Here is a 25,644-nt window from a genome sequence, read left to right on the forward strand (position 1 = left end):
ACCGGCGATGAGCTGCTTTCGACTTCAACGGCAAAGCGATGGCAAATACATTCAAGAGTCATCACGATTCTTGCAGCTGTGTCAGATAACGCCTGTGAAGAAAGACTTCCATCGAGATGAGTACCGTCGCTGGCTCGACAACTCATGGGAAGCCTGGGAGCCCTCACGTAGCGCTTGCGAATGAGGCTCTGGGGTTTCACCGGCATTATGATCCACATTCTACCCTGATACTAGTGGGCTTTTTCGGGGCCGGCAAAAGAACATTGGGCATCATCGCATCAGTTGCGCTGCGACGCCGCTTTATCGATTTTGATTCATATTTTCAACAACAAGTCCAGTCTTCACCACAAGATTTTATTGCACGACACGGACTGGCGCAATATCGCGAAATCGAACTCAAGATCTCGCGGGAACTTCTTTCCAAAAATGACAAAAATTGTGTCATCGTTGGCCTTGGAGCCTTTGGAAGTCGTCCCCAGCTCACGCTGCTGGCGGAGTTCGCTCAGCAACACCCTGTTGTATACGTGAGACGAGATGAACAAGACTTGCGACAATTCGTCACGACAAGTCAAGAGAAATTCGACCGGATATTCGAGCTAGGCAATGATTTCTTTGAGTCGTGTTCCAACTTTGACTTCTTCAACCTCACTCAAGGTCAGCCTCAGCATAAGTCAGTCCCTGCGTACCTCAAGCTCAAAGAAACGGAGCGTCTATTCGTGACATTTCTACGTCGCATCTTTGGTTCATATATCCCGCAAACGTTCTCATCAGAACCCTTCTCTGCATCGCACACATTTGCCTTGGAAGTGTCTTCATCTTGGCTTGAAGAAAATACTCCAGACTTAGAACTCCTGGAAAGTGGCACCGATGCCATCACTCTGGTGCTAACACCTCACGAGGTAAATCCTACCAGGCTTGCAGCTAGGCTGTCACGACATATTGCAACTCTGCGAAAACACTCACGTGTTGCCATAATGATCGATGCAGAGGGGCTTTCTTCGATTCCCCAGGACCCCGAAAGCTACAGTCAACTTCTGGTAATGATTCTTCGCCTTGCCCCAGAGGCACTTATAATATCACTCGAGTGCGATAAAAATATTGTTCAAAGATTGAATACCTCCAAGGGCTATACGAAAATCATCGCTGGTCTTCACGAGAACCTCCCTGTGGGTTCGCGGCACGCAGCTTTAACTCCGGCTGCCCTCCACGAGAAGGTACAATCTTTTGAATTGAATGCGATCCGCCTCACTGGGGAATCCCAGTTTCCCGATGACAATTTTCGGTGCTTGTCATTTATTCAAGAGGCTACGGCGTTGATCAGGCTACCTGTGATCGCGTACAATACCGGATCGTTGGGTCGAACCTCGATATGTCTAAATCCTACTCTTTCACCTGTGGTGCTGCCATCAACAACGCATGACGGACTCGGAGTAACTCTTCAGCAAGCACAATTGGCAATGGCGGGGTTCTTTCTTCTACCAAAGAAAAAGTTCACAATATTTGGCCAGAGCGTCAAGTACAGTCTCTCGCCAGAAATGCACCATGCAGCCTACGAGTATAGCGGTCTTCCCCATACATATGACACTACACAAGCTGACGACATATCTGTTGTTGATGAACTTCTGAATGACAAGGATCGTGGCGGTGTCACTATTTCTCTTCCATTCAAATCTGCTGTTCTGCCATACATCGATGAAATCACACCAGACGCAAAGGACATGCAGGCAGTCAATACTGTTGTGATCGAGCAAACTTATCAGCCCGATGGTTCACAAGCCACCGTTCGAAAGGGGTACAATACCGATCATATTGGAATTAGAGACTGTATCGATAAGCACCTCTCTCCCGCGAATGCTGTTCGAGACGGGACCACAGCTTTGATCGTCGGTGCAGGGGGGATGGCTCGCGCAGCAATATATGCCTGCTACGAACTAGGCGTTAGCCGAATCTGCATTTACAACCGCACGCACGGGAATGCGCAAAAACTTGCTGATTACTGGAATGACTGGGCTCAATCTAAGGCTGGGGCTAACCTACAGGTTGATGTTCTCCGTTCAGCAGATTCCTGGCCATTGGATACTCGCTTGCCTACTATTGTCGTGCCATGCATTCCTCCTTTCCAGATAGGCAGTGAACAACATCCTGTTGTCTTTCAAATTCCCGAGGAATGGCTGGAGAGTCGAACGGGTGGGGTATTCGTTGAGGTATTGTTTTTTTCCATCATGGTGAGCTGGGCCGCATACTGACGAGTACAGGTTGCATATGGTCCTTTTAAGACACAATTGATGGAGCAAATGCTGCCACGTGCATCTAAGGGGTGGGTTGTTGTGAGCGGCCTGTTGGTTTTGATCGAGCAGGGTATTGCTCAATATGAATTATTCACAAAGAGGCCTGCGCCTATTCATGTAATGCGGCGAGTTATCCAGGAGCAGTCGCTGAAATATGGATTCGTCCATCAATAATATTCCGATTGAGGCAGCCTAGTATTGGGCCAAAATCTCCCCTTGAAAGGGTCTGTCTCCTGATACTGTTCTAGCTTGGCGATATCCAACTGGTTTTCAAGTTGTTGTTGTTGTTGTTGTTGTTGTTGTTGTTGTTGTTGTTGTTGTTGTTGTTGTTGTTGTTGTTGTTGTTGTTGTTGTTGTTGTTGTTGTTGTTGTTGTTGTTGTTGTTGTTGTTGTTGTTGTTGTTGTTGTTGTTCCCAGCTTCTCGTCGTATCCAACTTTCCATTCGGATCTCGTTGTTGTCGCGATCGGCTCGAAGTGTTAGACATGTTTCGATATATCCATGGTTGGGAATCTCCTCTCGTGCTTCGCCGAGGCGATATTTTGTAAGGACTTCGCTGGCAATAGCCTTGCGGAGTTCGGCAAGAATATTTGCATGCGCAATCCGAGCGCCATACAGTTTTGAATCTCCACTTCAAGTTCCGGTAGTAATGTGTCCGTATATTGAGTCTTCCTGCCTTTCCCGGTGTTCCATCAAGAGAAAACTTGAAGCCCACTTAGCGTTGTCAAGCAATTATCAAATATATTTCAGGCTTGCATTATAAGAGTGTTGTGTGGGATAAGTTCAAGGAACTTAAACTTGAAGCAGGTACTACAGATAGGTCACGGGTCTCTTAGGATTGCTCCTTCCCCAACATACGTAAGGTTTCACTTTCGAGGAAAGAGCATCGTAGCTAATAATGTTGCATATAGCTGGCAGCTCAAGTCTGCCGTTCTGGTATTCATTCGTTGAGGGTTCCTAGTAAAAACAGATTCATAGTATACATGGTTGGTGACAAGAACCGGTCCAATCCAATCCAATCCAATCACCCCTTGGCATCATCCGCGCTGTCCGTATTAAAGTCGCTGGCACTACCTCGCCTCAAGGAAAGCACATTCTTGTATGCCAGTTCATCGGCCGTGCGCTCGGCGGCACGCCATCGGGTCACGGCCTGCTCGACATCCTTGAACATGTCCTTTGAGTCTTGGATGATACCGCCCTCTTCGCCGTCACTCGACTGCGTGCTCTCGCGAGAACCACGCTCGCTAATCATCGGGAAACCAGGACCGAAGCCTCGCTCCGGAACCGGATTGTACATGATTGCGTTGGCGAACATCCGGACAAACTCCTTCTCCAATTGGGCAGAGTTAACAATACCCTTCGGAGGTAGGAGGTCTTCGCTCTTTTGGAGCATGAGGACATTGTTCTTAGTGGGCGTTCCAGAGACAGGTGCCGGAGATTCGCTATCCCCTGCACCAGCCGGAGTGCTGACAGCCTCGGTTGCAGCGGCAACGGCTTTGCTTCCTTGGTGAACGGCCGACTTAATGGTTTTAAGATCTTGCGGGCGATAGATCAGGTCGTGATAGCCGGGTGCGTCGCGTTCTCCGAGTGGCTTGGCAAAAATGGAGGCCAACTTATGAGTAGTTACATCATTCAAGATGGGAGCCGCGGTTCGATGGAAACCTCGGGTGCACACCACATATCGAGACGTGTCAACCTTGGGCTCTTCGAATGATTCGCTGAGACCGCGCTTGCGCTTCGACCGTAGCTTGGGGGTTGAATCGTCGACACTCGGAGCAGCACCACTCCGGCGTCCTGGTCGAGAGTCACGTCTCGTGTCCGCTGCTGGAGACGCTTCGCGCGAGGCTATAGAACGCCCCCGGCTTTGTGAAGACGCTGAGCTAATCGCACGGTTTCTTCGATTGGCCGATAGTCGCTCGGTTTTGATGGTGGGGGTAGACTGGTCAGCAGTGGCTGCCTGGCTTCGTCTCGTCTTCCTTTCCCGTGTGCGTGAGGTGTTAAACGCCTCGGGGGATGAACCCCTCTCACTTATCGGGCTAACATCTTCCGGCCGCGGGCGAGCTGGGGATGTCGGGGAGTGTGGGATGCTTAAACGTGGAGTCCGCTTCCATGGAGTAGACGAGCCGGGAGTATCGATAGATAGTCGTGGGCGAGAGGCTCGAGTTTCGGAGTGCGGGGGAATCACCACGCTCGGGGTCTGCGAAATCTGTGGATATCCAATTGGCACAGGAGTTTGCGCCTCTGAGGTCACTGCGCCTGGCGTGCTTGGGACATTGGAGGAGACAGAGGTCTTGGAGTGTTTCCGCGATGTGACCTGGGAGGAAGGTTGAGGCTGCTTGGCACCCGCGGGACCAATATGAGAAGTAGCGGTAGGAGAGACGGCGGAGTAAGGTGAGTGAGGAGGGGGGGTCAAGCTGCCATTGCTGGAAGCTCGACTGGGTGGGGGTTGGTTCGGCGCCCACTTTGGTTAAAGGTGTGGGGAGGTTCGGCCGCGGGGCAATTTGTGATGGGTGAGGTACTGCAGTAGGTGGCGGTGCTGTGGGTGTTCCAGGAATCGGCGGTTGGGTTCGAGGGGCGAGTGGTGGGGGAACGTGGACCTGCGAAGGTTTTGGACCACTCGGTTGTGCTGGCGGAGCGGCTTTGTCTTGCGCGGCTGGTTCTTTCAACGCCTCTCCCGTCGCATTGCTAATAGGTTGGACATTGGCAGGCTGCGATTTTCCTACCACTTCCCTCGCATCATGCGACTCATCCTGCGGTCTTTTATGCGGAAGAGCTGCCTTCAAAGACTCCTCTTGCCGTGACACTTCCTGCTTCACGTCGATGTCCATCGGCTGAGGCGGAGTTTCGGTGGGTATGGGCGTTGCAGTGGTCGGTCCCATGGCTTTGTCGCCCTCTTTCTGGAGACGGTCGATTTCATCCTTGATCTGAGTATATCGCTTTTCGTCCTCCTTGATCTCTTTTGTGACGAGTTCCTTGTACCCCGCGTACAGGTGGGCGACGAGCTCTGGAACTAGTACAGCATGGGTGGTTGTGGTCGGAAGATTCTCTGGGCGCGGGCTCGAGATCTTGCGCTTCTTGGGGTTGCTGGACCCCGAGGTGTCCGTCGACCATGCATTAGGACCGTTGTCTCGATCGAAACCATCGCGCAATAATGTCGCATATAGATCCTCTAGAGCCTCGGGGCTCAGACGATCGGCACTGAATGCGACATGCTGGCGCACATGCGGATTATTGCTCAGGAGGGTTGAAATGGAGGTGAAGCTTGCCGGGCGCACATCGGAGGCTGCTAAAGACTGGAAAAAGAGCAGGGACTCAAACGGAGTATACGCCGACAGAGGAGGCATCCCCCATTGCCCGCCCGGTCGGCCACTGGCGGGGATAATTTTTGGGATGGGGGCCACGGTGGTAGGGATGGGGGTGGTTGGGGGGGGGAGGGACGCGAAACGGACGTGGAGGTGGAGTTGGCCGGTGGTGGACGTGTTCGGTCGCGCGAAGATTTTCGGTGGGTTCCTGGAAGGGGGAGAGAGAGCGAGAACGAGGGAGAGGGCGAGGGTGAGGGTGAGCGCGACCGGGGGGGGGAGAGCCGGTAAGAAGAGGAAGAGGAGGTGAAGGTGAAGGTGAAGATGAAGATGAAGATGAAGATTCAAGAAGAAAGGAAGGACCTCGGGAGTTGATTCGATGAAGGCACTCTCGGTGGTTCCTGCCTGCTGCTGTCCCCGGGTCGCCCTTGCCAGTTCGGCGGATTGGGATACAGTCACGTGCATTCTTGGTATACACAATACGTTACATTACAACAGTTGCTGACTCACACTATTTAAGTGTGCTTACACTAAGGAATAAGGAGGACTCGAGATACCTTAGGGTACAAAGTATACTCCGTACTCTGTAGTATATACGGGGTAGATATACGGAGTATATAGTTCCTATGTATATGCAAGTATGCAAGCATACAATAAGCTAGTCTACATCCATGGGTATTCCTATAGATCTATTCCCACTTCTATACAGCCCTATCTACTCCGTACACTCTGACGCGGCCATGACCAGTTGATTCTGTCTGTTCTCCTGGACAATCTTCACCCCTTTTCGCCCAAGTGTCCCTAGTGGAGGCTGCCCCTGAGTCCTAAGCTACACTAAACTACGCTACTCACCACCACCGACTCCACTGGTGATTTCTTTGACAACAGCTTCCCCCTTAAATCCCAGTGTAATACAGTGACAGCCCTCTCTCCACGATATTCCGGCGACTAGTAACATAGTCGGTGGGCGAAGATCGTCTCTCCTCAACTTCTTTTTTTTCCCTTTCTCTTCCCCTCTTCTCCCTTACTTACTACTACTCTCCCGCCCAAACTACCTCGATTCGTGCTTTACATCCTCTCTATTTGGTATGATTCTCCTATCAGCCCCCCCCCCCCCCTCTCCGTATCCCCCTCCGGTTCTCTATTCTCCAAAGAAGGTACTCGGGGACTAGTATCCCCTTACCGCTCCCGCTGTCCGAAGTATACACAAAAAGGAGTTGGCCGTCAACTGACTTTCTTTCGACCTTCCCCCACCAGATAGTGATATTTTTCGCAACTATATTCACACATCCATCCTACTTGGTCCCTTGACTGGCCCGAGTCTCTTCTTTGCCGATCAACTTTCTCCTGTGACTCCGAGTCCTTACGAGAGTCTAGTGCCCCGCACATCCATTTCAGCGCGTCCACTCTGTCGACCTCCCTCGTCCATATAGAGCACCCGGTTCTACCTATACAGCTTCGCATCATGTCTTCTGATTTGGACCGAGAGTGGAAGCCCACCAAGATGCGCCCCCAGTCGTTCGTTGAATCCTCCCCCTCCTTTTCCCTCCCCGCATCCACAGCCCGTCAGCCCGACAAAACAGACCTATCACCAACCACCAACCTGGTCCAATGCTAACCCACGACCAACCAGAACGATGGCGCAAGACTTTTCCACAGCGCTCGATAGTGCCTTCTCTCTCGACAGCGATGTCAACCACCTCTCTCAGACCATTGATCAAAAGTGAGTACCGAGTGCGGAGTTATACGAAACGTCGCATACTATGATAATCGCAATCGCAACCACTTTCCCGGTCGCATGCGCTAACCCAACACCCACAGGAAACAAGCGATGATGATTCAAAACCGTGAGCTTGAAGAGCTACAGCAGCGCATTCGAGATGCGGAGAACCGCCTCAAGTCGCGGCAATCGGTCAACTTTGGCTCTCCCTCGACAGGCCTGAACTTTGGCGAAGGCCAGACAGCCGGTAAGGGTGGTTCTGCTTGATCTTGTCTCCGTTGCATCGCATCGCATTTCCTTGCATATCCCAATACCTGTCATGTCTTGCATTCTGCATTTGCATTTGCATCTTCCTTTCTTTTTCTTTTTAATATTCTCTTTTTTTGCGACTATTTCTTGCATATATATTGCGAACTGGATTGCGGTCGGGAAGACGGTAGACTGATGCGCCGATCCTAGCTCCCCGAGAAGGAACCGTCACTGAGCAGCCGGAGGAGGAAAAGGCGACGGAGACTGCGTCGTAATTGGGGATGGGCGCAGGATATAGTGGATATCCATGTATATCCATGGATTTGATTGAAGCCTTCAAGTTCTTGTTGATTTTTATACCTTTGCGGATGGCAGCAAACCGTGGTTTGGCTGGATCCGGCGCGGATTAGGTCTGATTTGGTTTTTTTCTTCTTCTTTTTTCACTCTCTTCTTTCCTTCTTCTTTCTCTTCTTTTCTTTCCCTTCTTTTATATCCCTTCTGTCTTGCTCTGGCATATCTTGAGAACCCCCATTTGTATGTACCACGCCCTGGCGTAATGTGATTTGATTAGCCTTGACTAAGCATGGATGCTACTCCTAACTACCTCCCCAGGTACTAGTAGTATGAAGTACAAGTAGCTACTTGTAGAACCGAAATCAAGATTCGCATCAGTGTGGCACTAGCACTAGTGCTACTAATAGTAGTACTACTACCTAGGTACGGAGGACTAAGATAGCAGATACTATCTGCAGTACAGCTGGAGTTCAGTCCAGATTGCAATGGACTCCCCGCAGAACCAATCAAACCTCCACGAGAGAAGCCCGGATATCCACAAATGCCGTCATTACTCGGCCTACCTGCATCGCCCAAGCTCAGGTCTTGCTGTGACTAGCACGTCTACCCGCCCTGCTTTTGCTGAGCTGCCACGGACCCCTCTTCCAAGGTTGAATCGTTTTTTTTTCTTTCCCTTCGGCCCTTCCTCGAAGTTGGGGTTCTGGACTTTCTCACTTCCTAACATTCTCACTCCTCCCTCTTTTGTGTCTGACCTTTATCTGTTACTTCCATCCCCATCCCAATTGCTCTTCATTGCTGTATTTCCGCATTCCCCTTCCCCCCGCCCACCGGCTCCACCCACCATGGTGTTGATCGACAAGCACGAGATCCTCACCGAGGAGGAGAAGCGTCTCAAGGAGGATCGCGATCGCACCAAGTATTGGAAGCGATGGGGTCCCTATGTGGCTGAGCGGCAATGGGCTACCGGTACGTTGAAATCTTTAAGCTGGGGTGTTGCGGACAAGACGGGCTAATATGACTTCATTGCTACAGTGCGGGAGGACTACTCGTAAGTCTTCCGGCATTATATCACAGCCGTGATCGTGCCAAACCATTAGAAAACCCCCTTGGATCAAATACTAACAGTCATGTTATAGCGAGGACGGTGATGCATGGAGCTGTAAGTATTCGAATTCCACCCTGTCGATATCACAGCACAACCACCGCTAACCAAGTAGACTTTACTCACGATCATGCGCGGTCGCGAACATTTCGCTGGGGTGAAGACGGAATTGCCGGTGTTTCCGATACTCACGGCCTGCAGAACATTGCATTTTCCTTCTGGAACGAGAAAGAGTGAGTTGTGAGACGCGGGGCTGGGTGCGGGGGAAGATAGAGAGACAAGTAGCGGTCCACTAACGACATCACCAGTGAATTTCTAAAAGAGCGCCTATTCGGTCTATCCAATCCGCAGGGTAACCATGGTGAGAGTGTCAAAGAGGCCCATTTCCACGTGGATAATACCCCGACGGTACGTCGTACTTCTTTTCACAATGTGCTGCACAGACCCATCTGACCCCGACATCTAGCACTCCTACATGAAGTTCCTGTACAAATACCCCCAGAGAGAATTCCCCTATCAGCAGTTGGTGGATGAGAATGCCAAGCGGTCGCGCCAGGAGCGTGAATATCAAATCCTCGATACAGATGCCTTTGCCGATAACCGTTACTGGGATATCTTCATCGAAACCGCCAAGGAAGGTGACGATGAGGAGGAGCTGATCTTCCGAGTCATTGCATACAACCGCGGCCCTGAGCCTGCTCACCTGCACATCGTCCCGCAGGTGTGGTTCCGTAACACTTGGTCCTGGGGATTCGAGAACGAGGGTGAGAAGCCATCCATCAAGCACGAAGGACCGCGTATCGCCAAGTCGAACCATGAGAAGTTGGGAGAGCGCTATGCCTGCTTTGCCCCATCGCCCCCGGTGGGATCGAGCGATGAGGATATCCAGCCTCAATTGTTGTTCACGGAGAACGAGAGCAACAATAAGAAGCTGTGGGACACCGAGAACGATCAGCCCTACGTGAAGGATGCTTTCCACCGCCACATCGTTGATAAAGAAAAGGGCGCCATCAACCCGGCTAATGAAGGAACCAAGCTCGCTGCATGGTATGCCTTTGACGAAGGCGAGGGAGTCCCTCCTGGCGAATGCGCAGTCGTGCGATTCCGCTTCTCCCGCAAGAAGGAGGAGTTCGTGGACGAGGAAGTCGTCGACGATGTCATCGAGCAACGCCGCGCTGAAGCAGACGACTTCTACTACCGCATCAACCCACTCCCCATGAGCGAGGATCTACGCAACATCCAGCGTCAAGCCTTCTCCGGAATGATGTGGTGCAAGCAGTACTATAACTTCATCTACGACCAATGGGCCAACGGCGACCCTGCCGAGATTGCCCCTCCCGCTGGCCGTAAAGGCATTCGCAATGAACAATGGCGCCATCTCCACATCGACGATATCCTGTCCATGCCAGATTCATGGGAATATCCCTTCTTCGCAGCATGGGACACTGCCTTCCACTGTATCCCTCTCGCCATGATCGATCCAGACTTCGCAAAGAAGCAACTCGACCTCATGACCCGAGAATGGTACATGCATCCAAACGGCCAACTGCCCGCCTACGAATGGAATTTCGGTGACGTCAACCCACCCGTGCATGCGTGGGCCGTCTTCCGCACCTTCAAGATCGAGCGTAAGATGTACGGTCGGCAGGATCTAGATTTCCTTGAGCGAGTCTTCCAGAAGCTGCTTCTGAACTTCACCTGGTGGGTGAACCGCAAGGACTCGGATGGCAAGAATGTCTTCGAGGGAGGATTCCTCGGTCTCGATAATATTGGTCTGTTCAACCGTTCCGAGCCTCTCCCAACCGGAGGTGTGCTCGAGCAGGCGGATAGCACAGGCTGGATGGCCTTTTACTGTCTGTGCATGCTGAACATTGCCCTGGAGCTGGCCAAGCACCGTCGAATCTACGAGGACATTGCATCCAAGTTCTTCGAGCACTTCATTCTCATCAGCGATGCAATGACTTACCGCTCTGGAGAGGATAACATCAAGTCGCTGTGGAACGAGGACGACCACTTCTACTACGATGCCATCTCATACGGTGGTCCCTGGACCCAGCAGCTGCCAGTCCGATCGCTGGTAGGTCTCATCCCGCTCTACGCGGTCCTCACCCTCGAGCCCGAGATCATCAAGAAGTTTCCCCTCATTCAAGAAGCGTCTGGACTGGTTCATCGAGAACCGATCCGACGTAGCCGAGCGCAATATCGCCAGCATGAAGCGCCGCGGCAAAGACGACCGTCTCCTACTCTCACTCGTGAGCAAAGACCGTCTGGAGAAGATCCTCAAGCGCATGCTCGACGAGACGGAATTCCTATCCGAGCACGGCATCCGATCGATGTCAAAGTTCCACGAAGAGAACCCCTACTCAATGGACGTCAACGGCCAAACATTCAAAGTCGGCTACGTCCCCGGCGACTCAGACAGCTCTCTATTCGGCGGCAACAGTAACTGGCGCGGACCGATCTGGCTCTGCGTCAACTTCCTGCTCGTCGAGTCGCTGCTGCGGTACTATATGTTCTACGGCGACTCGTTCCAGATCGAGTGTCCCACCGGATCAGGCGAGTACATGCACCTAGGCGGCGTTGCGGAGGAACTCCAGCACCGTATGCAGCATCTCTTCGCGCGCAATGACGAGGGTCGCCGCGCCATCAACGGAACAAACGACCTCCTCGATTTCGACGAGAACTGGAAGGATTACCTCTGGTTCCACGAGTTCTTCGACGGCGACACCGGCCGTGGTCTGGGCACATCTCACCAATGTGGTTGGACCGGCCTCATTGCCAAAATCATCCATGATACAGGGTAAGCAGGCTATGCCTTCACTTTCATTCTAATATGGGTTATACTCGGTTCATTACTAAAATCTCTCCCAGCCTGAACTGCCGTCTCCCCCAGACCCCACGCTCCCCCTTCGCTGCAGCATCGCACTACTTCGACGACATCTTCTCCCGCACCGGCCGCCCTCCCAGCTCCCGCCGTCCATCTGTCCGCCGCTCCTCCACTAACCGCTCCATCGGTAATCGCAGTGACTTCAACTCAACCATTGCCGGTGACCAGACCCCCGCAGCTCTGGATGACGAGTTCACTAGTAGTCCCATCAGCCGTCGGGGTAGCACTGCGTTCGGCGGAAGCCAGAACGGCGACGAGGATGAAGAGGACGAGCATGTGCACAATTATGTTGAGAGTCAGTTGCAGCGCGTGCGTAGCTCTGCTTCCATGGCGGCTTATGAAGACGAACTCGTTACCAAGGACGATAAGCAGAATGGGCATTCTTGAAAGAATTCATGCTCCTGACAATTTTGGCATGGATGTTTTCCTACCATACCTTCTCTTCTCTTCTTATGATGGACATGTTTTCTATTTCCTTTCGCTACTTTCCTTGCATTTGACTTTGACGATGGATCTTATGATGACTTTTCGATGTGATTGATGTGGATAAACGGGTTGCACTAATAGATATCGTTGCGGTGTCATTTACACATCTTTGAGCGTTTAGTTGTGAACAATCGAGATTGCATTTGGCGCATTTGCTTCTAGTTCTTTCACTATTGTAGTTGCCCTCCAGGGCTGTGGTATCCAATAGATCTCCGACTCAACTTCCATGTCTAATCTCAGAATATGAGCCCTGGAGCCCTGTCATGGGTCGGGTGTATGCCAGTGTTTACGATACCAACTGCTTCTCCCAGCTATAGCTTACAAACATGCAAAGTATGAGTAATGAAAAGTGTATTGTGCAATTCACAAATAATGAAAACAAATGGAACTGAAAAGACCGAGGAAGATCCACAGACATGACAAGGGGGGCCAGACACGACAGATCCAGCCCCATCCCATCCATCCCACGGCCTCCGCCTTCCAACGCTACCGTTCATGCGGGAATGCTATATTCTAACCGACACGGCCCCACACAACTCTCGAAGGTGTTTATTTTACATTTACAAAGCATCGGTCAGAGCCTTGTTCATCTTGGCGATCTTGGCGGAAACGCTCAGGTCGATGGTGCGGCCACCGATGTCAACGACGAGTCCACCGACGAGGTCGGGGTTAACCTGGGTGATGTTAGAAAAAAAAAGAAAAGGGCTTTAGGAATTTAATATGGGTTGCGGGTTTACTCACGGCAGTGACGATCTTGAGCTTCTTGCCCTGGCTGTACTCAGACTTGGCAACGGCCTTCTCGAGACGGGAGATGGTCTTGGAGTCGAGCTCCTAGATTAGAGTAGAGTGTTAGCAAACATGTATACTTTTCCCGGCGGATTGGATTGCTTCTTTAAAGTAAGCAGGCGTGAAAACGAACCTGGGCGGAGGTGATGTTCAGCTCGATCTCACCGCGGTGAGCGCTCATGAGGGTAGCGAACTTCTCGCAGACGGTCTCAAGGGAACCGAGACGGTTGTTCTCGGCCAGGGTGAGGAGGAAGTTCTTCAGGATGTCACCCTTGTCGGCACCGGCGACCTTCTGGAGCTCGGCGACGACCTGGAGCTTGTCGGCATGGGTGAGGGTGGGAGCACCGAGGATGGCACCCAGCTTGGGGTCGGCCTTCAGGGTCTGGCCGAGGGCGGCGATGGCCTTGGCGGTCTGGTCGAGGGCGGAGGACTTGGAGGAAGCAGTGTACTAGATACAGGGAGATAGGTTAGAAAGGGTTCTTGTGTTTTGCGACAGGCATAGCTGTGCCTGTGTGCTGGTGTGGATGTCGTGTTGCGGATCTCGGATCCGGCATTGAATCTCAATCTCGAAAGAGAGGGGATGCAGATGCAGACCGCGAGGGGTGCCGGGATAACACGGAGGCGCCAGGAAAAATGCCATCACGAGAATCGGATCACGTAGGGGAGTCGAAGGCATACCAGAGCAGAGGCGTAGGTGCCAGAGACGCCGAACAGAGCGACGGGGGGGGTTGACACTGGCATCCTGGGCCGGGGTGGCATAGGTGCGCAGGCTGTTAACGGCGGCGCGAGGAGCGGAGAACTGCTGGGCGGCACGCAGGCCGGAGCGGGCGACACGAGCGGACATCATTGTGAATTGAGTGTGCGAGGAGAGCCTCGGGGAGGGTTGAGAGTTGTGATGGGAGGTGAGGTGCGAAACGACGGGGTCGGTTGGCTTCGTGAAGGTTGAGTGCAACTGGCTCCGACTTCTTCCAGATCACGTGTTGTAGCTGACATAATCCTCCCGGTTTTCGCAGTCGCCAGTTGACGACAGTAGATGTTTTGACTAAAGACTTGTCGATTACTTTTAATATTTACACTTTTGGTCTATTCTAATAGCTGCATCAATTCATTTCACTTGATTCGTGACTATGACTACTCTGGTAACCCGTTCTACATCAATACATCAATGGCGACAGCCCACACCGGAACACCGGGATCTCGACTCCTTAACTGGTGATCAAAATAACGGTTGGCTCCTAGCCTGCTATTCATTCTCCATCCTAGAGACAGACAACCCATCCAAATAAGCAAAAACTTCGACAATGCATGCCCACGCCCAAAACGCCAGTGAGAATCCCGCCGACCGAAATCGCAACGAACCCTCCCGGATTCGGGTATCAGCGATAGGCGGTGATATCTCATGCACACTTGTTCATGAATCAACAGCACACAACTTAGTCGCTCTTCAGCATACTATCCACCAAATCGCCGAGTGGTCCCCAATAATCCTTCCCACTCGCAAGCGTGTGCTCATTGATGAACAAGACGTAGTGCTTGAAGCTGGTATTCAGATGGGGCTCGAGCCCCAAATGTACGACGACGGGGTAGTGATGGCAATAGATATGGGCGTAGACACGGTACAGACGCTTGAATATTTGGCGCAGGAGACTAGAGAATGTCTTGGGGAAGGGAACACCTGTATCGTAATATTGCGTTAGCCTCTCTCCATCTCCATGTGGAAACTGCGAGTACTGACCGATTCGACTGGGAAACATTTGCTCGTTGTCGATATTGCTTTGTACCCAGCTCATCAGGTGTTCGATATATTCGGGCGCGGACATCTTGGTGGGCCTCTTGTAGTTTTCCGAATCTTGCCAGAGGTACTCGAACCTGTAAATTGTCAACACCAGTTGCGGGGATGTCGAGTCTCGGGAAATCGAGTTTCATGGGGCTTGAGCGGGATCATACTCATCAGTCGCCTTCATTTCAGGGCAGGTTTGTGGGGAGCAGAACTCGGTTATAGAACCATAGAGCAGGTTGATCTGATTGTAGAAGTCGACGACTATACATTGAACCGAATGTTTATATTAGCGATCTTGTCCTCGAATTTCACGGGCAAAGATGGAGAAAGATCTCACCATTCACAGCGAGCCATTCATTCAGGTCCTCGCCCTCGGGAAGCTTGACAGCCTTGCGCAAACTGCCACTTCCCAAAGTGGCCTCGGCGAATTGCCTCAGCTGGTAACTGCTTGTGCCCTTGGCGGCGGACCGGGGCTTGAAGGGGGCTCGTGTCCGCGCATTGCTGGGAGGGGTTAGTCCAAATACACCTTGTTTGAGTGCGCGCACTGCTGGAGAGAGGTAGGAGGGCGGCTCGAGTAAAGGAAGATGGGAAGTGCGGGTGGTCTGGTAGATGCCCGAGGGGCTCAGACTGAGGGAAGGGGAACGGGCTGGCGGGGAACGCGCCACCGCATCGGGCGTGGAGATATAGGCAGGGGCAGGAGTAGCGGGGACAGACATGGTGGTGATGAACGAAGCCATTTTCGTTCAGAGGAATCTCCCTTGGGGATATAATTTGGCGGGGCGCTGATCGGAGTCTGGCTACATTCCAAGAACAAGGGAGTTAGCAGCGCGCATGGCGATCGGGGGATCGAGGAATGGGGGGGGTCTGCAGCATGTCATACCACTGGAAGCAAAGAGGTTTGAGACCGTGAGGAAAGATGAGACAAGAGAACAAAGGAACAAAGGGTGGATCGACAGCAAGGAGAGAAGTGGTGTTCCAGGTTAAGGTCTAACCTTAGGTTATCGCAAGTTCAGCTCCCCACTGACCGATTGCCGTCATCGAAGGCGCGGTTGCCCTGGTGACCGCGTCAGCACCATGGATCACTATACTACTAGTACTATTTAGTGATTTCAACTACATTGAAATTGTTCAAATTCATTAATTGTTCGGATTCTACAAATGATACCTTCCGATCATTTCCCAAATGTATCGTACATCGTGACTCTATGCATAATAGTACTACACATGGCAAATCAATATTACAAGTAGACTCGAAGTGTATAGAGGATGCTTGCTGATGCTATGTAGACAGTCTAGATAAGGGAAGGGGAAGATGGGTGCCCAGGTGCCAGTGGTCACACAAACTTTACAGTCTAGCTTGCCATTCAGGGCCTAGTCAATGTTAGCCGTAAATTTCTCGTCTATAATATCATGAAGCGCGAGTAATCAACTTACTAGAAATCATATTGACCGGAACAGCAGATTCGAAATTTTGGGTAAATTCGAACTGCATGGTCTCAGTATATCGATTGACAGGACCATCAACCCCCTGGGGCTTGCTAAAAAAGGTGATCTCGTATTCAGGATGGACTCCTGGTGTAAAAGGCTTGGTTGCCGTGACGGTCCAATCAATGATACGAACATGTTCGGGTGGTAGCCAGCTCTCCTCCGGCTCCATTCCTAATACCAGCCGCAATCCAGATTCCTCGATTGCCATGATGCGAGAAAATATAGCATGATAATGCAAAGACTCGTAAAGCCACTCACGCCTCGGTATCCGCTGTAGTAATGCGAGGCCTTGGCGACGTAACTTCGGCCACCGACATTTCCATGCAAGAGTGTGAAGTGGGAATATCATACCGGCATCCAGGTTCATTGTTCGCGAAATGATGTCCGGAAACCGGTCTTGATCAGAAACGATGGCGTCGATCACTCGTATCCCTTCCGCATACTCTTCACGATGAAGATCCCACTCACACTCACTCTTCGCCGTAAACGATCTTATGCCAAATTCAGTACTATACTTTATTATCCGGATAACATCGATCATCTTTTGCTTTCGCTTGCTCCGACTGACGTTTTGTCGGCTCAAGAGGCTCTCGAAATTCTTGTTCCACAAATTCAACAGCCGTTTAACGCGTTGGGATAGCGCAGAGACGGTGTTTTGCGTACTTGCAGTCTCTCCATTTTCATAATCTACCTGATGAGATAGATGAACTGCACATGTTACCATGTCAATAAGCCCAATACGTGCCTCTCCGAGTGTTTCAAACCCGTCCGTAACGAAGAGCCCCGATTGCTCATCCACCGAGTTGAGAAGGAGTTTAGTGCGTCCCCCACCGCCACACTCGACTGAGTTAGTATTGAACAATGCAAGCAATGGTGCGATCTCAGTCTCCATGAACTTGGCCTCGGGAGACCGATATTTGTCGCGGCCCCATGGTCCTGTCGGGCCTCCATTTATATCGCGCCATTGCTGAAACAGGCGCTGGCCACTTTGAACGTGAGCTGCCGCGGCGGGAATATTCCCCTGCATCACTTCGAAACAGGTAAATAGAATGTTCGCCGTGGCAATCAGACACATTGTGTCAGGCGAAGCATTTGGCTCTGCGGAGACCTTCTCGATCGCCGCACGGATAGATCTATTATAAAGTTCAATATGCCGATATGGCTCCAAGGCATCGGAATCAAGAGTTCCGTTGCCTACAGCTGCGTTTCCGTGGGCAAGTCCAATGGCACTGATGACCTGCCGAATAATAGGTTCCGTTAGGCTGAGTCGCAGTACGCTTCCTTGGAAGAATCCAGCTTCAAAGTACCCTGCTAGTTGGGGCGCGGTCTTGATGAAAAAGAATTCCAACGCTCGAGCTTCAATGTTGTGGATAGCAATAGGAGCGGGTGCTAGCACTCTAGGTATTGTGTACCTAGGGACTGTGTTTCGCTCTTTATATCCTTCGCAAATTCGTCCGCTTTTCACGCAACTAGGCAGCAGATCGAAGAGTCGGCAGGTCAGTGCCAAATTCGAAACCAACACATCAAAATATACACAACGTAGGCTCAAGTATATTTAGACAGTCTATAATAGTACTAGACAGCTTACCGGATGCATGAAGGTTTGTTTTCGTCACACTTCAATCTTCGGTTTCTACTCCAATCGATCAGTGTTAAATGCCGTACAACTGGGTGACAAGAGACTGAGAAAGGGGCATCTCACTTGCAAGTAGTGCATCCTGTCTTCACCTTTGGCTTGCTGGTTCGTCTTACTTTAGGACGAGATGTGAGAACTTGGCTCTGTCCCTCCATTCCCATATTGGGCCCGAGTGCATGATAAGTCAACAGGGAGGCGTTTTTACAATTTCGGGATTGTAGGTGGCCCGGGCTCAGAACCCCTTGATGACTATGTGGGCCAAGACTATGGGGGCCAAAATTGACATGATCGACAATTCGGGGCAACAGTATTTTCGAAGGTGAGGCCATGGCCATTGTGAACAACTCCATGTAATCTTCATGAATAAGACAACGTTGAACCTGGGAACTGACAGTGGGGCTAGCAGACACACTGCCACAAACAGACCCCACTTGTCGCTCTGTATCTATGCTAGAAAGACATAATCATGGGTTTCCCATCATCATTTTTCACAGTATGATAGATGTTATGAAAAATTTCCCTGTAACCTCTAAGTTGAGCCCTTTCCCAGTCCCAGACACTACCGCATAGCGTCTCCAAGATGTTGGTCATGTGAATGAGGCCTATAATTGAGTTGCAGCTGTACTGCTTATTCACGTAGCCTAGCAACATGATTTGAATGGTTCACCACTCTAAGCTTGTATCTTCTCTCCCAACTCCCGAGGCTTCTCGCCATTTGCAGCCATCTCATTGAATACCCGTTCAGCAGTTTTGAACGCATCGACTCCCGCCGGAGCACCACAATACACCGTAGCATGTAGGATCGCCTCCCGAATCTCAAGCTCGCTCAGTCCATTATTGCGGGCGCCTCTGATATGGAGAGCCAATTCAGGGCCACGATTGAGGGCCATTAACATGCCAATATTGAGCAGACTGCGGTCTCGTCGTTCCAGGCCAGGTCGGGTCCAGACATTTCCCCAGGCCCATTCGGTGATCATTTCTTGGCACGGTTTTGAGAATTCGGTAGTGCCGTTTTCTAGAGCTTGGTCGACATATGAATCTCCCAAGACCCCGCGGCGAACCTTCATCCCTTCATCGAAGAGTTGTTTGTGTAGGTCGTCGAATTTCGGGTCGGTAGACATCTTGGCTGGGGCGGAGGGGATGAAGAGATGGCGAATTAAAAGAGCAGTCCCAAAAAAAAAAATGTAGAGTCAGTGGTAATATCTGCTGGGTTGTAAAGATGCAAGTTGTTGTAAAGTGAGCGGAAGAGCGGAAGGTGGAAGGTGTAGAAGATCTACTGCGGCCCAGTGCATTAAGCCGAGAATCGGGAGAATTCAACCCCACCCTTGAGACTCCCGAGGTCTATTTGGAGACCTTCAGGGCTAGGATGGTTGACTAGGAATAAGGGGCCTTAAATATGCACGACAAGCACCAGGTGCGAAGTGTTTCTAGTACTATAAATACCCCCTAACTATATTTCAGCTACTGGGTACATAACTGTTGTTATTGGCTGACTGAATAATTGATGTTTCCCGCTAGCGGTGGGAATTCCCTAGAGCGGTAGACATCTTAAAGCCCTACCCATTTGCATCAAATAAGCTTCTGCTTTCCTTTGGCTTCTCAGCCTCGATAGACCTCAGCAGCCTTGAGGTCAGACACCGCCCAACATTTACCCTCCGTTGGCCGACCGTCCGTTGCCAATTTACCGTGACCATTTACACCTCTCACAGCATTGGAATGCACGTCGTATTTGATATCTGGGTTTCATCCCACACTGATGCAATTACCTTGCATGCCCTACGACCATATGGGCCTAAGACTTCGCTTTCAATTGGAGGTGTTTTGATTGACCACAGCCGACGCTATGGAGCAGGCTAAATCTAATCTGGGGGCTGTCAACAGAAAATGGACCCACAAGTGCGAGGTCACGCTGGATCATTGGGTCTACAGCAAAATCCTAGCTAAAGGATAAAAATTATTTAAGTGGGCATTTAACTGTCCAAAAATCATCTCCGCCTCAGTTGGCATTGTCGCCGCCTCGAAATTACATTCTCTTGCAAACTTCACTGACACCTGGCACTGCCTTTAAACTTCAAGTTCCAAGGTTGAAGGTTACAGCCCAACCCGATATATTATTCATATAACACCTGCCAGCGAGCACTCGATTAGGCTACCCGCCACAGGTTACTTTGATTTTTTTTGCTCTTGTTCGGCTACGTTCCGTTGATTTTGTTGCAAATGCAAAGCCCTCGATCTCAAGGTGCCTCCTCAGCATTACGCTGGTGGATTATGGCAATTCCTACTTTACCAATCAGCTATTACGCCTTCTATTTCATATTTTACACTCCACCAACTGGCCTTCGCACGAAGATACGCCTCCTATCATCGATTTACGGCTATATCCATATCATCTCAGGTGGTCTGGCAATCCTCCTAGGTCCGATCCAATTTGTTGAGAGAATTCGTCGATTACATCCTCGGGTACATCGATGGGTCGGACGGGTTTACGCGGTATCAATTTTCGCTAGTGGCTTATGTGGTCTACATGTTTCCATGAACAGCGCCGCATATCCCATCGGTGATTATGGATTTGCGGTTTTGGCCATTGTGTGGATGGCAACGATGATCATGGGTCTTCGCACTATCTGGAGTGGGGATGTTTCTGGCCATAGGGACTGGATGATACGCAATTTTTCGTTGACTTATGCTGCTGTGATGCTGCGCTGGCAACTTCCGCTGTTTATCTTTTCTGGATTGACTCCGCCGGGGGCTTTGACCGTCATCGCCTACTCTTGTTGGATTCCCAATCTGATTTTTGCAGAATGGTACATCGGGAATAGGAAGAATCGAAAGTTGGCCGTCGAATAGGATGATACCATGTATATCAATAAACCTTTTGTATTCGGTGGGAGACCTTCGGCTTGGTCATCTCTCTATAACTGTTATCTAGCAAGTTGAATACTCGAAATATAGGGAGAAATAGAATCCTAGCCAATGCTTCCCCAAACCCCTTCACGAGCAAAATTTCGTAGTCAGACTGAGTCACCTGTTCAAGACCAAGTCTGGTGAAAGTTGTTGAAACATCAAAATCAATCCACACCAGCCTATCGGGGTTTCCGTGGATAAGGAGAAGATTTCTGGGGTAGATATCCCGGTGGTGGACCCCTGCTTTGTGTATCTCCTTCATGCCCGTAATGCCCTGGGGATAGAGTGTTTCTGAATAGTTCACACAGTTTAAGCTTTCTGTATCTGGGAGATACTCTAACAAGATTGCTCTTGGGTTCAGCTTATCTTAAGTAAAATGGCGGAAAGCATGATATAACGTAGGATCTATTCGATCGATACAGCCGTAGAATTGCGCAACAAAACCACTGACAGAGATACCAGAAGTAAGAAGCTTCTGATATGCAGTGGATTCACAGCAAAATCGGTTCAAATCACGACCCTTTTAAGTATATCCACGGTCGGCATTATCGTGGAAAAGCTTCAATGCATACTTTTGGCCGTCCAGTTCTACTTCAAATATCAAAGACGCGTTAGGGGAGGTAATGTGCCTGATAATATGAATTTTGGAAGGATCTATCTCCATGATAGAGGTACTTTCTAGAGAACTTGGGTTACGGCCATTTGAACATTCGAACCAACTGACCACCCCAATTCACTTCTTCTCTCTTGCCTTTCACCATCTATCACTCCCTTCCTTAGCACACCACATATTCAACAAGTTGGTACGCTGGAACAACTTTCCTCTCTGTCTCATTTTATTTGTTCCCTTTGCAATAGTGACACCTCCAAGTTGCATATCATCTATTTTCTGTCTTGGCTCCGGCAATACTTAATCAGTATGGCACTCGCTCAGCTCTGCCTTAGAGCCCCCAAAATCCTCTCAAAACTCCATGGGATCAATTCTCCGGTACGTTGAAAGAAGGCATTAGTGGAAATGGTTCCCAGCATATCTGTTTTTGCCCCTTTGATCCAGCTGGTCCATCAACGCACAGATGTGACCGAAAAGGAAAAGAAAGGTCATTCTTCACTTTCCGCAGGCGCAAAGGCTGGAATTGGGATTGGTTCCGTCGTCGAGGGATTCGCGCTCATCGGAGCTGTCTTTCTCCTTTGGTCTCGCCGCCGCCAGAACAGCCGGTCTCCGTATTCTTCCAAGGGAGACTCTTATGTCAGGAATCTTCAGGACTACGAGCTTAGCTCCCGCTGGAATGAGGTGGAGCTCGTCGGGGAGATCTTTTGTGTGCTTGTAATTTGCCGGGTTGAAAGCATTCTACTGTTGTTGTTTTAGGGAGCGGAATGGATGGGCAACATCATCATGGACAAATCGCCCAGGTCATAATTTCAACTGTCACCATACTCCTTCGAACAGATAATAACATCGATGGCTTCCAACCCCTTGATCTCGGGGTTTAGCTCCTCTTTAAATTCCAAAACTCCTGTCCACTTTGAACTGAGATCAAACTTGGAACTGGTATATGCAACCATAATCTTCTGCTGGCATTGCCACGATTTCTTCACAAAAAGTTGCCTTGTACCAATACGAAATGCTGAGCCAGGGTTGAGATCTGTCAAGCAGGAACCTAGTGGGGTTAATAGTCTGATCTTGAAGCGCCTACGGGGCTTTGCGTTTTCAGATACAGGTCGAGGTACAACCCGTAGTGAGAGACACGTCTTTTGAATTGGATCTCGGTAGCTTTCAGTGCAAATCTCCGAAAGGGATTCATTCGCAGCACAACCTTCCCGAAAATTGAGGCATCTCTGACTGACAACAGCGAATGTAGACATGTCACGAGTATCAGCCAAGATGTCCAACCATTTGTTGAAGCGGGTTGGTACAATACGACGACTTGTCGGAGCCCTCAGGAAAGGCCAATAAGCTTGAAGATTCCCTTCGACATCAATTCCTGTAAACTCCAGTTCTTGTATTGATGAAACGATGGCCTGGCGTATTTGATCTTTGGTGAGGGTTTTTTCTTGAAGTCTTTTATGGACGGGGCAGTTGAGGATGGTATCGCTCGGGGGTGCAATTTCCATTGTTGAAAAGGAATCTGCAGCTGTGGAAGGCAGTCTTGTCCAGCACATTTGAATGCATTTTGGGTCCGGAATTTCGTGGTTGCAAAACGGGACATTTTGTGTCTGATCCTTTGTTTGAGATAGACGTAGAGCATCCCAGAGGGTAATTCGCCGGGCATTTCCAGTGCATGCACTTATTTCCAAACCAACCCGAAGGCTCAGCACAGGCCAGATATCCGCTTCAGCATTGCAACACCTTGAAAGCAATCTGCCTTTGTGTGTCGTTCCTGGCATTCGCTTTATTTTAATGTTAACTCCTGCCTTGACCAGATGGCCTGCAGTGAGCGGTATTTCATGGCCCTCCAGTATATTATAGTCATTGCAGGCTCCTGGAATTTGGAACTGATGTGATATCTGCTGTTGTATATAACTTATCTGAGATTTGCAATTCAGATTAACTGCAAGTCCGCCAGCGATCCTTGGATCACTACCAATGAGAATCCGAGAGTTGCCATTCAGCAGAATTCGATCCTCTCTATCGATGTATTCGGGAACGTCTTTTGTCCAATGGCAATTTATTTCCCCGTTCTTTTGAAAGTTTGGAGCTTGTTCCTCTCGTGGCAAAGGCGCGATGAAGCCTCGTTCTGTTCGGATGATTGGTCCTTCATCGGCTGCTCCTCCCACCAGCCAGACTGGTCCCCACAGTTCTTGAAGATCTTGGACGGACAAGGATAATTTTAATCCCTCCTCCTGTATCTGTTGATCTCTAGCTTTTCCAAGGACCCATACAGGCCCTCCAATGAAGTCCTTCAAGCAGGCCAATTCTCTGGGCCTGAAAGAGAGCCCAAGTCCGACAGGAATCTCGTCATGTTTAAGTTGACCCCACAAGCTCAGGTCAAAACGACAAACATGGGATCCAGTAAAAGAAAGAAGCGCAAGTGGTAAAATATTTCGCAAAAAGTTGAAGATGAAAGGGCTTGAGGGTGGATTCATGCCAGGCGGTTTCCCTTTCATGATATGGCGGAAAATATTGGTTGCATGCATGTCGGGGCTTATATTCAAATCATCCATATTATCAAGGGATATATGAACAGCATTGGCAATGTGCGTGTGGAGCTCATCTTCGACGAAGATGGAGAACATACCTCCACAGAATCCTTCTGTCTGTAGATGAGAAATAGCACGGCTAGCGCAGCTAAGTGTATTCAAAAAGCCCTTGCTTTGGAGTTCGAGAATAGTATCAGAGTTTTGCTCGGAGATTCCAAAGGCCTCAGAAGTAGTCAAAATGTGTGTATTAGGATCTTTCTCCAGGCACAACATTCTAGCAATCTGAGCTTCCAACTCATCCAACTTATCATAGTAGGCGGTAGGGTTCAAGAGGTGTTCCAATTCTGCAGGATATTGGGATTCAGAATCCATAGCCTCGGGGCTATTTTCAGACTGTTGTGTGATCTCCGTTCGTATCGAACTTTGGACTGAGCAGGTGTCTTCGTCGATGTTATTTGATTCTGCAGTAGACTTTTGGGGCCAAGAAAGCGCAGTTTTATTCTTCTCTTCAGACTTCAATACTTCGTCATTTTCGATTTTGACTTTGGGAGTTTCAATCGGATCCATTCTAGTTGTGGTCCTAATAATTTTCTGGCGGGGAAGGGCAACTCCGCCCAAGTATACGCACGGTGATTCAATAATCTTTTCTCCGGTGTCTCGACTATCAACACGGTCAATATCTCGATCTGCCCAGCAATGGCTGAGTAGGCAAGTATAAAATGTATCCCAAGATGTAGCAACTTTCGCGCATATAGGGCACAGGCCTGGGGCGGGATGCTCGATTATAGTCATCTTCATCGGGTCGCCCGGTCGTGGTTGACCAGGCGGAGGGTCCAGATGTTGGAAGCGACAATGAGATTGCAATTTGTCCTTCCTGTGAAACGTTTCTTGGCATCCGTCCCAGGCGCACTGGTATGTTCTCTCAGTAAAATGCTGGTCACGGATGTGTCGAGTCAATACTCCCTTGAATCTGAATCTCCTATGGCAGAGGGCACAACGAGGTCTCTTTGAGGCTACCAGTGGCTCTTGCGATAAGGGTTTATGTTCAGGTTGGAGGAGTGGTTCGATTTTCCCCAGGACCCCCAGTAGCATGTCTTTTATCTCCAGAATGTCGGCCTTGGGTGAATGGAGTAATTTATCGGGGAGTCTCTTCAGAAAATCCTTCAGGCTGTCCAACTCGAAGGATTCACTGTTTTGGAAGCCTGGTGGAGACTGAAAGGGGAAGCCCGGAGGAAGTGAGAAGCCAGGAAGCTCCTCCCGCTTATATGAAGTTAATAAATCGATATTCAATTCAATTCAATGGACACGACCTACCAGTGTGAGGCTTGAAGAGCTGGAGATGCCTAGGTGCGAGCAGTTGGAAGCAGATGCCCCTTCCTCTGGGGCGCTTGAATTTGTGTCCATATTCCAAGAAAAAGAACTCGTTTCCGAGCTCAACGATTGTCAAGTGTTCACTTCGGAATAGAAAATGAAGAGAAATCCTCTCCACTTAAAATGTATTCTGCCTCGCTGAGCAGATACCGCTGTCGCATAGCCTCGCTCAGGCAAACAGGGTGCTGCCCGACTGATTTGTGGTGGCGCAGCTGCCC

At 50.1% G+C, this 25,644-nt stretch overlaps 12 protein-coding genes across 12 annotated transcripts; 5 read left to right on the top strand and 7 right to left on the bottom strand.

Moving 5' to 3' along the window:
• Positions 1 to 116: 116 nt before the first annotated feature.
• N7533_011953 (putative pentafunctional AROM polypeptide) lies at positions 117 to 2,462 on the top strand (the record flags this gene model as incomplete). Its single annotated transcript, XM_057108603.1, has 2 exons — positions 117 to 2,204; positions 2,256 to 2,462. 2 exons carry the CDS (start codon positions 117 to 119, stop codon positions 2,460 to 2,462), a joined length of 2,295 nt encoding a protein of 764 aa, XP_056953704.1.
• An 848-nt stretch (positions 2,463 to 3,310) lies between these two features.
• On the bottom strand, positions 3,311 to 6,050 carry N7533_011954 (uncharacterized protein; the record flags this gene model as incomplete). Its single annotated transcript, XM_057108604.1, has 2 exons — positions 3,311 to 4,747; positions 4,806 to 6,050. 2 exons carry the CDS (start codon positions 6,048 to 6,050, stop codon positions 3,311 to 3,313), a joined length of 2,682 nt encoding a protein of 893 aa, XP_056953705.1.
• A 1,000-nt stretch (positions 6,051 to 7,050) lies between these two features.
• On the top strand, positions 7,051 to 7,829 carry N7533_011955 (uncharacterized protein; the record flags this gene model as incomplete). Its single annotated transcript, XM_057108605.1, has 4 exons — positions 7,051 to 7,103; positions 7,219 to 7,308; positions 7,407 to 7,552; positions 7,765 to 7,829. 4 exons carry the CDS (start codon positions 7,051 to 7,053, stop codon positions 7,827 to 7,829), a joined length of 354 nt encoding a protein of 117 aa, XP_056953706.1.
• Positions 7,830 to 8,690: 861 nt separating this feature from the next.
• Positions 8,691 to 12,224, top strand: N7533_011956 (uncharacterized protein; the record flags this gene model as incomplete). The annotated part of the gene is made up of 8 exons (XM_057108606.1): positions 8,691 to 8,814; positions 8,881 to 8,896; positions 8,985 to 9,007; positions 9,066 to 9,183; positions 9,259 to 9,358; positions 9,417 to 11,027; positions 11,101 to 11,750; positions 11,822 to 12,224. The coding sequence occupies 8 exons, from the start codon at positions 8,691 to 8,693 to the stop codon at positions 12,222 to 12,224; spliced, it is 3,045 nt and encodes a 1,014-aa protein (XP_056953707.1).
• Positions 12,225 to 12,883: 659 nt separating this feature from the next.
• Positions 12,884 to 13,956, bottom strand: N7533_011957 (F1F0 ATP synthase subunit 5; the record flags this gene model as incomplete). Its single annotated transcript, XM_057108607.1, has 4 exons — positions 12,884 to 12,997; positions 13,065 to 13,154; positions 13,243 to 13,557; positions 13,822 to 13,956. 4 exons carry the CDS (start codon positions 13,954 to 13,956, stop codon positions 12,884 to 12,886), a joined length of 654 nt encoding a protein of 217 aa, XP_056953708.1.
• Positions 13,957 to 14,542: 586 nt separating this feature from the next.
• Positions 14,543 to 15,626, bottom strand: N7533_011958 (Mob1/phocein family protein; the record flags this gene model as incomplete). Its single annotated transcript, XM_057108608.1, has 3 exons — positions 14,543 to 14,978; positions 15,057 to 15,150; positions 15,227 to 15,626. The coding sequence occupies 3 exons, from the start codon at positions 15,624 to 15,626 to the stop codon at positions 14,543 to 14,545; spliced, it is 930 nt and encodes a 309-aa protein (XP_056953709.1).
• Positions 15,627 to 16,234: 608 nt separating this feature from the next.
• Positions 16,235 to 18,191, bottom strand: N7533_011959 (uncharacterized protein; the record flags this gene model as incomplete). Its single annotated transcript, XM_057108609.1, has 3 exons — positions 16,235 to 16,260; positions 16,324 to 17,774; positions 18,130 to 18,191. 3 exons carry the CDS (start codon positions 18,189 to 18,191, stop codon positions 16,235 to 16,237), a joined length of 1,539 nt encoding a protein of 512 aa, XP_056953710.1.
• Positions 18,192 to 18,684: 493 nt separating this feature from the next.
• N7533_011960 (4-carboxymuconolactone decarboxylase) lies at positions 18,685 to 19,134 on the bottom strand (the record flags this gene model as incomplete). The annotated part of the gene is made up of 1 exon (XM_057108610.1): positions 18,685 to 19,134. One exon carries the CDS (start codon positions 19,132 to 19,134, stop codon positions 18,685 to 18,687), a length of 450 nt encoding a protein of 149 aa, XP_056953711.1.
• Positions 19,135 to 20,230: 1,096 nt separating this feature from the next.
• N7533_011961 (DUF2306 domain-containing protein) lies at positions 20,231 to 20,860 on the top strand (the record flags this gene model as incomplete). Its single annotated transcript, XM_057108611.1, has 1 exon — positions 20,231 to 20,860. One exon carries the CDS (start codon positions 20,231 to 20,233, stop codon positions 20,858 to 20,860), a length of 630 nt encoding a protein of 209 aa, XP_056953712.1.
• A 16-nt stretch (positions 20,861 to 20,876) lies between these two features.
• Positions 20,877 to 21,581, bottom strand: N7533_011962 (uncharacterized protein; the record flags this gene model as incomplete). Its single annotated transcript, XM_057108612.1, has 3 exons — positions 20,877 to 20,925; positions 21,001 to 21,283; positions 21,455 to 21,581. The coding sequence occupies 3 exons, from the start codon at positions 21,579 to 21,581 to the stop codon at positions 20,877 to 20,879; spliced, it is 459 nt and encodes a 152-aa protein (XP_056953713.1).
• Positions 21,582 to 21,836: 255 nt separating this feature from the next.
• On the top strand, positions 21,837 to 22,283 carry N7533_011963 (uncharacterized protein; the record flags this gene model as incomplete). The annotated part of the gene is made up of 2 exons (XM_057108613.1): positions 21,837 to 21,905; positions 21,972 to 22,283. 2 exons carry the CDS (start codon positions 21,837 to 21,839, stop codon positions 22,281 to 22,283), a joined length of 381 nt encoding a protein of 126 aa, XP_056953714.1.
• Positions 22,284 to 22,336: 53 nt separating this feature from the next.
• N7533_011964 (uncharacterized protein) lies at positions 22,337 to 24,622 on the bottom strand (the record flags this gene model as incomplete). Its single annotated transcript, XM_057108614.1, has 1 exon — positions 22,337 to 24,622. One exon carries the CDS (start codon positions 24,620 to 24,622, stop codon positions 22,337 to 22,339), a length of 2,286 nt encoding a protein of 761 aa, XP_056953715.1.
• Positions 24,623 to 25,644: the final 1,022 nt, after the last annotated feature.

This window comes from Penicillium manginii (assembly GCF_028828005.1).
Source record: "Penicillium manginii strain IBT 31320 chromosome Unknown utg000009l:1.0-3297300.0:1.0-3298630.0, whole genome shotgun sequence".
In the NCBI taxonomy this organism is placed as follows: Eukaryota; Fungi; Ascomycota; class Eurotiomycetes; order Eurotiales; family Aspergillaceae; genus Penicillium; species Penicillium manginii.